Consider the following 12,424-nt stretch of genomic DNA (forward strand, 5'->3'; position numbering starts at 1 on the left):
AGAGCCCTCTGGGGAGAAATGTTATTCTTGAAATCCAAAAGCGAAACCGTCCAATGCCATTTTAAACTCCCGTTCAGGTGAAAGCAGACGTCAGCATAAAGGTTGTGTAAAGATCATCTCTGTAGTTTTGTACTAAGATACCAGTGTCTTTCGTTTGATGTCTCTATTGTCAGTGCAAGGTTTTACATGGCGGCGTGGCGCTAGTATTCTAAAGAAGGTTTCATCAAATCCATTTTGGACAACAACAAAAGTAGGAGCAGTAAATTCTAAATATAAATTTAACATTTCTTTTTAAAAATTTGGATTTGTAAATATTGTAATAAATTGCCAGCTAAAAAAAAATATTACTCTGCATATACTAAGCTATCTAAACTGGGAATATGTGCTACAAGCGAAGGCGCTTAGAAATAGGATTCTACAGAGCCAGTCACATACCTTCTTATTACATAACAATCAACACTAGGCTACCGATTTACAGTACATCGGATACACCAAATAGTTAGGTTAAATCTTTCAATTGGTGTATTAAGTATATCACATTATGTCTTTTATTGCAGATTTACTCCATTGGTGTATTAAGTATATAACATTATGTCTTTTATTGCAGTTTTAATCCATTGGTGTATTAAATATATAACACTATGTCTTTTATTGCAGATCTACTCCATTGGTGTATTAAATATATCAAACGCTCAAGACTGGCTGAAGGCTTCAAATCTTTCGAATGTTTCATTTATCGTTGATTCTTTCACTTCACCAAAAGATGTTGCCAACTATTTGATGACCACATCAACGTCGGGTAATTATTTCATCTAAAAAAAGATTTGTATCCCAATTTTATCCCAATTTTATTGAGGCTTTCTCCTCATCTCACCAAACAAACAGTTCGATAGTTCGATCAATCTCATGTTATTGACCAATCTGAATAATTAATCCTGAGTCTCTCAAAACCAAGACAAAGTATTAGAAATGGAAGTTGGCTGAACTGTCCAAGTGTATTGACCTAGATACTCTTGGGATCAAGTTTTAAAAGTAAAAAGATTTGTAAAGAGTGAAAAAATAATATTCTGTAGTTTTAACGATCTGCTTGACATCATTCGTAAAGTGGGATTGGTGGGGAGGGGGTAGAATAAATACTAAGGCACGTGTAGGCCTATAGATTGGAAGAGTATTGTTCAATGTATGGTACCAAGCACTCGTAGGCGATTAAAAACAAACAAAAACTGACTTGTTTTAAAATATCCTTTTCTTATTATTATTAGTATTAGTAGTAGTAGTATTGTTATTATTACTATTATTATTATTATATCTATAGTCTTGAACAAAACCTCGCATTAAGTAGGTGAATAATTATATTAATTATTAAGTATTTTTGCTTCACTGCTTAATAGTTTGAGTTTTTAGTAAATCCCCGAGAAATTTGGAATTTTTAGTGCAAGAAACTTAGGATGACTTTATAAGTAAATTGCTTTAAAAAAAAACTACTCAGTTTAACTTCAGTTATATGTCATCTATATTATAAAGTAGAATGTGAGGGGTATGTATGTATGTATGTATGTATGTATGTATGTATGTATGTATGTATGTATGTATGTATGTTACTTATAGACATCAAAACCGCTTGACCAATCTGGATAAAACTAGGCAGGAATTTTCCTTGGGTACTAACTTAGACCGCAGTGTATGTATTGTAGCCCTAAAACAAACTTAAGACCCTCAAAAAAAAAATAAAGTTGTCCGACTCTATTACAGCTATAGTATTTTATTGATCTAGGCCATGTCTACAGTGTTGACATAGAAAAGATTGAAAGGATTTAGACCTAGATCTAATTTTAAGAAATACACTTTGCGAAGATAGTTTTTTACTTTGACACACGAAAATACAAAAGAAGGTCCATTGATTTCATTATATAATAAAATTTACCTTCAATTTTGTGTTTCAAAAGCATTTTTTACATAAATTAGTTCCTTATATCTGTGACTACAGATTTCCTGACGAACATTCGTACAATACCTTAATGAATCGCGTACTAAAAATTAATTCGTTTAATTGTTTACTTTATAATCCCATCCCTAGATCTAAAACTCTAATTCAACTCTAAGATGATAAAACTTCTCTTCGCACTGATAGTTTTATACTTTAACACATAAACATATTAATTAAAGTCCATTCATTTCATATTTTGATCAAATAAACATTCAAATTTGGTTTTCTAAAGCTACATCCATTTGCGAAAGCTGCGAAGCCGAGTTGAGATAGGCCTAGATCTATATTCATTCATGAATCGCGTACTAAAAATTATTTCGTTTAATTGTTCACTTTATAATCCCATTCATTTAACAAAGCTATCGCTCTTTTCGTTTTTAATAGATATGAATGTATCGGCTTCGGGTAATCCCATTTTCGCAAACCTAATTTTATTTTCGTAGCGAAAGAGAAAAAACTTGAAAGGATCATTAGCTAAGTTTAACATACATCTAAATCCAAACCACTAGATTAGTAAACACAAACTTAGACCCACAGGCCGCGGGTAATGTCTGGCAAACATCCTTTCATTAGACATTACCAAATGGTTACACATTAACAGTGATTAACACATCTCTCTACTGAGTCTATTCCTAGGCCAAAGTCTAAAATTCTTATTGAACTCTAAGATGATAAAACTTCTTTTCGCAAAGATAGTTTTATGCTTTAACACATAAACATACTAATTATTGTCCATTCATTTCATATTTTAATCAAATTAACATTCAAATTTGTTTTTCTAAAGCATTTTTAATACATTCGTTTGCTGTTCGCTAAATAAAGCTGCGTAGCCGTGTTGAGATAGGCCTATTTTCATTCATGAAAAAAGGTCACGCATGCAAACACAGAATGAACTCTATAAAAGCCAATTTTTAACTCTAGATTAGTGTAGATTTAGATCTATGTCTACCTAAAGATCTACTTTATACTTTAACACATGAACATACAAAATTAAGTCTATTCATCTCAAATTTTAATCAAATATATGTAGGCCTACAAGCAAATGTTTTAATTTGAACAAATCATGGATTTAAGCCTATTAGCTATTCTGATTTGATAGCTTCATTCACACTATTTTTACATTGACACATTCGCTTTACTTATTAAATTATTATTTCGTTTAATTGTTTACAAAACACTCTCAGTGACTATATCGACAGTAATGCGCAAATAAAGACCCGCGGGTCGCGGGTAACATATGTCTAGTGTATAATAAATGAAATCACGAATACTTCAGAGCGTCCAAAAGTATGGTATGTGCTACAGTGAGGGGGTTGGGGGTATTTTTAATTTGAGTGTTTTGTTTCATGTATTTTTCATGTATTTCTTTACTTTCAAGGAATAACAACAAGGCGCTACCTGGTGGTTACAGTTCATCAAAGAACATCGTTCCAGAATCTAGAAATAGAACTTTCTGATAAGCCAGTTGGGGACGTAAACAATGCCACTTTCTTGACTTATCTTGGTATATCTATTGCCATTATAGTCGCCGCACTGGCCATCGTCGTAGCTTTAGCTACTTTATACCGCAAAAAACAAAACAAAAACTGTGCTGATAACCCATAAACTGACTACTTTACATGGTTGCTAAGCAACCAGTTGATTTTGACAAGACCCCACTACAAAGAAATCAGCCTGTTCGGTAATAACTGCAGTAGATTTCGAGTTACTGGGGGAAAGAAAAACTAAAAAGACCTTGATCTATACAAGTCTTGATCTCAATAGACAATGGATCTCATTTCACCAATCGTAAACAAACAAAATTTAGCCACGTGGTTCTCTATCTCTTCTATACAAATTACTTAATACACACAGGATGTCACGTGACAGGTATTTTCATTGCTTTATCAATATTATCACGTGACTAAATGTTGTTTGTTTACGATTGGTGAATGAGGTCCATTAATTAGCCAGTAACAGAATTCAGGTGAAATAAAAGTGCCTACTATTTAATCCTTTCATTACAAATTGTTATGCTTTATTTTGTAGTAGCTCTCTATGATTTAATGGGGGGGAACTTGTTTTTGTGTTTGAAATCGAAAGTCTTCACCGGGTAAAACCTAAAATATTGTCGCAAAACAAGGATCTAAATCTAAATCTAAATCTCTATCATGTAAATATATGTGTGTGTGTGTGTGTGTGCGTTTACTAGGTTGCTACTTTATGCTTAGTTATTACGTAGTAAATTCACAGTATTAAGAATCTTAGCGTAATCATTTATCATTTAAGGGTTGGAATTAGAAGTTCTTTGTTCATATAGGTCAGACTTAGTAGCTTTGCATTACAGAAAGGATTAGACTAGCGAAGTTCGAAGCAGCCTTTCATATGCGTTTTTGATCTCCTCTAGGGACATGTCGTCTTGATTTGTAGATCCCAGGTACGGCTTCTACTTTGTTTTATCAATGATGATAGACTCAGACCAAAATTTTGGGAAAACCGGAAGCTAATTACATAATACCAAATTGGAAGTCTACAAGGCATATGTTTTAGCACGCTACTGTACGGTATAGAGTCATTAACAACCTATGCAAAGCAAGAGAGAAAACTAAATTATTTCATTGAGATACTTGCTCCAACAGGTCTTCCCAGCATCTTTACAATTCTCGGGAAAAGCCGCCTACGCTGGCTGGCCATCTCCACTGAATGGAGAACAATCGTACCCCGAAAGTTATCCTTTATGGTCAACTCGCGATTAGCTCAAGAAAACTGGTCGTGTCCATCCGATGTGTGAATTAAATCATACTGAACCTCAAAACAGTGGACATTGATGCTGACTACTGGGAAGACATAGCCCTAGACCGCACTATATGGAGAGAGATGGTCACCAAGAAAGCTATATACAGCGAAAAAGCATCGGCTTCTGCTTTGGAAGAAAAGCGTACCAAACAAAAATATGGTTGGCTCCTCTACCTTCAAAGCAAATGTCACCTTAACCTGTGATACAAGTGGACGGGAATGTCTCTCGAGAATATAGCTTCAGAGTTTGCTGGTTTGTATGTTTTACATGTTTTGGATGTCCCTTTAGAGTTGAAGATATGATCTAATCTACTTCCTAGTCCAAAGCTACCGCAGGACAGCGGGACCATCGAGACAACCGAATGACAGTCTAGCGCGCATATCGCAGGACCAGGCAGACTTGAAAATGTGTTCTAAGAGACTAAAAAGGCCAAAAAAAACGAAGGATTAAGATTTATAAAATGAGAAATATTTAGTTCAGTGACTACTCTTTTTATTACCATATAATGTGTGTACGATAATGTTTATATTTATTATAAAGAAAACTGTAAAACATGTTTATTCCAATTTTAAAAAAGATGCATATTTAATATGTTTATAATAAGCTGGTTGATTGTATATGTTGCTATTTTTTCATGTAGAGAAGTCAGGACTAGAGGTGTTTATTGTAAAAAGATTGGAGTAAGACATGCCACTGACATGTTGATGTGTTTACTTGTGTGTACTTGTGAACACAGTGTGATGTCTTTATTGTTGTTTGATTTGTTAAAGGCATGTTGACTGGTGGTAGACTTACTTAGTGAGTTTTCGAATGCTTCAATGCTGTTTTTATATTTAATTATTTCAATGTTTTCTTTGTTGTTATTGTTATACATAGTAGTAAAAATAAACGTGTTGCTAAATCTTGTGGAAGAAACTGTTTTGTCTTCCTTCAATAGTTTTGTTGAGTGTCACACTGGCTGACTAACGCCAATATGTAGCGATTATTAAAGAAACGCCATATACCAACTGCAGTTTCTCGTTCACATCAATGACTTGCATAATAATACTTCTATTGGAACAACAATTTGAAAAAAACAAACTCGTTACATTCAGATCAATAAAACAGGTAATTATAATTGAAAATGTCTTTAGCTGCAATACTTTATTAATGTCATCATACAACTCTGAACGCAGCGTTCAAATACATCTAGAAATAATACCAAAAAAAAGTTTTGTATTTTCACAAAAACGTGCATGCGGCCCACAAACAAGTCAAGAAACAGTTTCTCTGATATTTTTAAACGCTATAAACATGAGGAAAAAAATCTTTTCAATCTATCTTTTAGTTTTTAACATTAAAAGTGACAGACAAATAGACGCCACAAAATTAGAAAGAAGACTTAGAAGCGGCGTAACTTTGCGGAGATGGCACATCTATGTAGGACTCGTTTAGATAGAAACTACTTTAACCTGTGCAACGGAGAATGAACCCAAATAAGTTACGAACATCACATCACGTGACTGAACTCAACACGAGGGGAAAACGATTTAATTTTATATAGGATACTGCTTTCAGAGAAAAATGACAAATCAACAGCTAAATCATTCCCCAAATCAAGGCTCTGGTTCAGCTTCTGAGACTCTTGAAAAATTAATTCAACGAAAAAAAAAAAGAAGAAATTTTCCTCATTTTAAACAATGAAATCGAATGTACCACTTTTCTGAAATTCATTGCAGCTGATGTATAACAGTAGCCCGATACATGTAGCCTACAATTAGAACTGCTCGACATGCAGAGCCACACATCCCTGTTTAATGAACAAAAAAAGTAAGCACGTTGTATGCCCATACCTATATATGTACAATCATATGTGTACAATTTAATTTAAAAAAAAAAAAGAAAAACATTTTGAAAATTTAATTGAAAAGAAAAGACAATACCTCCTTTATATGACATAGAGAGCATTTTTTTCTCTCTATGACTAATGAATGTTAGATTACAAAACAATGGAACATTTTTACCCTTTCCCCCCCCCCCCCCCCGGGCCCCATCTTCTCCTCGAGAAAGAATCCTGGTTCAGAGAATGTATAGATATACTACACCAGGGGTTCTCAACCTATGGGTCGCGAACCCTTTCGGGGGTCAAATGACCATTTGCTAGGGGTCGCCTAAGACCATCGGAAAAATGTGTTGTTGTTTTTTATAGCTATTTTTCATCGGAAGTTGTTTTTTTTTTTCATTTCTTTATTTGTACTTTAGTCGATATACATTTATATTTGTATAGTTCGTCCATCGTGGTTCGATGATGACCACTTTGTCATCGAGGGGGCTGAGGGCTTTGCATTGGGGTTTTATGCCTCCTCTGGAGGTGGCTGGTGAGACCTATTTGAGCCCGGAATGTTCGGCTGCACACTGGGCAGGTTATTCCAGCTGGAGCTAGTGTCATTGGCCTTGCTTTTCTTCTCTGGCGTTTTTCTTCTGCCAGCGTTGTTCTCTTTTCCTCAGCAACCTGTGCGCCAGTTTTCACAGCTCTGTCATGTGCCTCTTGTTTCCCAGGGGGCTGGGTCTATGCTAAACGCCTTCAGAGAAGCTTTGAGGGTGTCCCTGAAGCGCTTTCTTTGACCACCTTGCGAGCGCTTTCCTTCGCTTAGTTTGCCATACAAGAGTCGTGTAAGGAATGCGGCAGTCTTCCATTCTGCAGACGTGTCCTGCCCATCGCAGCTGGGACTGCATCAGGATTGCGTAGATGCTTTGCAGATCAGCTCTTCGAAGGACTTCAGCATCTGGTATTTTGTCTTGCCATTTGACATTCAGTATTTTTCTTAGACATGTCATGTGGAAGTGGTTCAGTTTCTTTGCATGTTTTCTGTACACTGTCCACGTTTCTGAGGCATAGAGCAATGTAGGGAGGATGACAGCTCGATAGATCCCTAGCTTTTGTATTTGTGGTGATACCACGACGTACGTCTGTTCCAGACGTTTTTAGACAGTCTGCCATAGGATGCACTGGCCTTGGCGATACGCAGGTCGATTTCATTATCGATCTTTCCGTTTCTGGAGATATGTGAATCTGTCCACTGCGTTTATATCATGTCCATTTATCTTGATGCTTGGATCTGAGTATGCTTTCCCTGGAGCAGGCAAATATAAGACTTCAGTCTTTGGTAAGGCCAAAGTCTGAGCATGCTCTTGAGAAGTCACTGACGATGCGCTGCAGATCATTTTCAGAGCAGGCATTTAGGGCACAGTCGTCAACAAATAGCAAGTCCCTGGTTACTGATGATTTTATTTTTGATTTTGCTTTGAGCCTCCTCGGGTTGAATAGGCCACCATCAAATCTGTATGTTATATTTTTAACGTTGTTTTCTCTATTTGTGAATGCATCTATCAGCATAGCAGAGAACATGATACTGAACAGTGTAGGTGCTAAGAAAAAGCCTTGTTTTACTCCGATGGCAAGTACGTCTTATTTGTTGCTTCAGAATTTCCAGAGCTATGAAACCTCTCACCATTTATAAGAAACTTTTGTCAGCGGTCAAGTACACTGCATGAGTTGTGATAGAACCCGAATTCATTTATAAATATAGTGCAATTGAAGCGTCTTATTTGTACCAGACAGACCGAATGGCTATGCTCATGAAATTTGGTGGCATTTGTTTGCATTATTTTTTTTGTTTTATAGAAGAGGGGGATTTAAACCTCAAAACCCACTGGGGGAGGTAAACTCACTCCCCCTCCCCCGGCTGCTCTGGGACAAGTGATGGCTTAACAGTAAAATATCACCTAAAATTTAAAAAAATGAAGGAAAAATCAGTCACAAATTATCTCCGGGGGATTTCGTTTCAGGGAGGGGGGTGAACCCCCCCCCCCTTCTCCGGCTACGACCATTGGTGAATATCCAGGTCATTTATTTGTTTGCATGCTTTTAGTATAGAGTATAGTATAGAGATCTTAACATGGTGGCTTTTCCCCAGATGTTCAGGATATTGCCTGATTTCCATCTTGCGTTAAAGATTCGTAGAAGTTTTGCTTTGGTTTGGTGAAGAAGCATGTCATTAAAAATTTTATCTGGGCCCAGGACTTTTTTTTTTTCTTTTTTTTGAGGACTTTTAGGGCTTCATCTAGTTCCTTCATTTTTAGGTTGTCATCATTTCCGAGGAGTAAGCTGGGGTTTTGTTTTTTTTTTGTTGTTGTTTTTTTCTGGATTTATGTGTTTACATCTTAATTTCTACTGTCGTTGATTTGTATTTGTCCTACACTTTTAGAAATACTTTATGAATTCGTTTGCTGCTTCTTACTTAGCCTTTCTGAGGTCTGTTGTCCTTTTCTGTGCATACTCGAGGTAACGGGTTGTGGGCGATTCTTATATGAGCTGAAAGAAAGAGATTTTTAAAGAAAGGACATAAAATTGGAAGGTTGGAAAACTCTGCTAGTATGGGGGGGGGGGGGGGAGAGGGGATTGTAATGCGAGCCCATAGACTTATACATACTACTCTAAACTGGACATGGAGATTTTTAAAACTACAAAAAATGTCGTGAAAATTTTTCAGAAAGTTGGAACAAGGCGTTGTTTTGTAAAGTAGCTAGAAGAAGTAGAGTCCTTTTTTTTTTCAACCCTAACCTATGTAACATATAGTTTAATTTTTAGATCTAGATCTAGTATTTGAACATCAAAAATAAGAGTACTCTTGTCTCATAATTATTATTTTGCAATTTTTAGATACATAGAAAGATCTAGGTAATCATTATCAATCTATTTAAATGTACATAAGATGATTTAAATCAACATGAATTATTTCGATCTAGGATTTTTTAAAACATTATCTCAATGGAAACAAACAGGAAATGGCTTAGTTTCATATATTTGCGTGAATATCCGAGAAATGATTTTGCATTATTTCTAAACTTTGAAAACTAAAGATCATTACTTTTCTAAGGCAGAAATGATTTATTGGGGCTACTCTCCTTAGCACTTAAACAAGAGTTTACGTACATAAATATATAGAGTAAAGTGCGAAGTTCGAGCAGTCCCGATTTGACAAGAGGTTCGAACAGTTCACTTTTTATTGCTATAACTTTTTTATTTGAATGTTTACCAAATTACTACTATATTGCTACTGCGCATGCACCTTTTTTCTTCACTTCCGACACATACTATTTCCTTTTCCTTGTAAAGACTAAGTTCATGGTGAGATCAAACTCAGGAGGTGTGGAATTATTCTTTTTTACTAGCCGGTAGTGAAGGAAATGGGTAATGGGCTTAGGGCTATTTTGAAGTCTGATGGCTCATCATCTCAAAGAGACTATTTGAAGTTGTGGAGGGTGGGAAATGGTGCAATGGATGGTGCTCTTGCGCTGGAGTAAAAAGAAAATGACTTTATAGTAAAAATTAAATATTAAAACATGTTTATAGATATATTTTCTTTTATCTGTTCGAACCTTCCATCAACCCGATCGAGCTTACTAACTGGGGAAAAATCCGCTCGAGGAAAAGTACGCTTTATAGGTCTGGGAATCGATCAATCGCGGATAAGAATATATTTCCGGTTTACAGTCTAGTATAAAGTTGTGTTAAAGCCTTAGCTCGTTTGCCCGGGCCCCTGACATTCAACAAGCACCTTCGTGCTTGCAATAAACAGTCAACGATATATTAACAATATAAATGTTTAATGAGATGAATAGACTTTATGATGACAAATTGATGAAGTAATATCCTTGTAGTTACACGTTTTACAACATAATTGTTGTATTACTTAAATAATCATTCTCCACCTTGCTGTCCAACTACGTAGCACATTAATGTTCACAATCACAACACAACACACTGCTGACTCGACTCTAGTATAAGTATCTAGTGTAGACTTCGAATCCCATACTAACTCCCTGTAAAGACAAAAGTAGAGACAAACTAAAAAGGTCTAGTATAGGCCTACTATGGCATCGAAACAACTTCGAAATGCAGTCACACCTTAGATACTCACCCTAAACAGGGGAACACAGAAGAATCTCAACAAAAGTTACACCAGCATAACAAAACCACTCAATAAACTTACAAGCAATGCAACAAAGAAAGTGCGTTCAAAAATAGTGCTCTTAATCAACATTGGTGCTATAATACCATAACCTACGCACCGACATTCCCCCTCTCCCCCCAAACTGGTTCTTACAAAGTATGGACCAGTTTTCGTACCTAAAACTGAAAGAATAGTAAGAAATCATGGCAACTACATCCAACTAGAAAAATGTATCAGCATTAACATCACTCCTCCAAAAATTTGAAGAAAAATTACCAATGACACCTTCTACCAAAACATCCACATAACAATATGAACCTTTCGCAAAATCACCATCTACCAACCAATCATATTTAAAATGAATAATCAACAAATTAATGCCGATAATAATAAATGCAACATAATATCACCTAACATAAAATGGAATCATTTTCCTAAAATAATGTACACAATGAAAAATTGAAAATGCATAAGACATGTATAAAAAAAAATACATAAGTATGTAGCTTATGTATCTGCACATTGGAAAGTCTATCTTGAGAACGGATCAGAAAGCAGATTGTCCTTCCCTTACACATGAACAACATCAAAGGAATAATCTTGTAACACTAGCGCCCATCTTGTAATACGTGCATTGGTACAGTTAGTGCTCCTAAAGTAAGATAAAGCCTTGTGGTCAGTCTGGAGATAAAAAAATTTCCCGGCCAGATACCTGTCCTTTTTTCTATTGAATATACAATGGCCAATCCTTCAAGTTCAATGATAGAATACTTCTGCTCCCGAGGCAACAACTTACGCTCACAAATTTTATAGGATGCAACATACCAGGATAGGTTTAGAGATGTTGGTTTGGTGGGATTTGTGGAGGTTTTGATGGCGAATGGGAAGTCAATGGGTGTAGGTCATGTTAGGCTCAGTAACCTGGCAGACGTTGCGAGAGTCCAGTCCAAAGTTGGAGGTATGGAGGTAGGAATATTGTGGTTGTCCAGACCACAGGCTAATACTGGCAAAGATTCCTTTATATGAGGCATCAGTCTGGAGATAAAACAGTAGAGAAGAATCAGGCAAACGAAGAATAGGATACTTACATAGACAGGCCTGCAGTCTCTTCAATGTCTCCGCACACTCACAGCTCCAGTCTACTCTCATGGATTTTCCACTACTTAATAATTTCGCGAGAGGAAAAACTAAATCCACGTACCTACAAATAAACTTGTAATCCCATATTAACAGATATGGTTTAGATACTTTAAATAACAAAGTGTATACTCAACTTACTTTAAGTAGCCTATATATAAATGGAATGAAAAAAATGGTTTCGCCAAGAATGTTGACTACATTATCTAAGTATACCAACACCATTTATCTATAGGTCTCGCTATTTAAACAACACAATAAGGATTTACCAGAGTACTATAGTTATCATCACGTTATCCTCGCGTGCTTATACGATGAAGGACAACCACAATATTCCTACTTCCAAATTTGGACTGGACTCTCGCAACGTCTGCCAGGTTCCTGAGCCTAACATGACCTACACCCATTTGTCGCGTAGTATAGACAAGTGTCTATTTCTTTCTCCTAACTCTGTTTTTTTTATTTCCTCTACTGGTAGTACGTGTACGAGGCGAGAATGTCTTGTATTTTTTTGTTTTGAATTGTTTT

General features: G+C 35.9%; 1 protein-coding gene across 5 annotated transcripts in view; it reads left to right on the forward strand.

The window, feature by feature from the left end:
- The window catches only part of LOC106060719 (collagen alpha-4(VI) chain-like), a 35,153-nt gene extending 29,475 nt beyond the window's left edge, over positions 1–5,678 (forward strand). For all 5 annotated transcript variants that reach the window (XM_056026110.1, XM_056026109.1, XM_056026111.1 and 2 more), the window contains exons 8-9: positions 658–799; positions 3,366–5,678. In XM_056026110.1, coding sequence (XP_055882085.1) covers positions 658–799; positions 3,366–3,592 — 369 coding nt within the window. In that variant the 3' untranslated portion in view covers positions 3,593–5,678. The remainder of the gene's footprint in view (positions 1–657; positions 800–3,365) is intronic.
- The last annotated feature ends 6,746 nt before the right edge of the window (positions 5,679–12,424 follow it).

Source organism: Biomphalaria glabrata, chromosome 4 (genome assembly GCF_947242115.1).
Source record: "Biomphalaria glabrata chromosome 4, xgBioGlab47.1, whole genome shotgun sequence".
NCBI lineage: Eukaryota > Metazoa > Mollusca > Gastropoda > Planorbidae > Biomphalaria > Biomphalaria glabrata.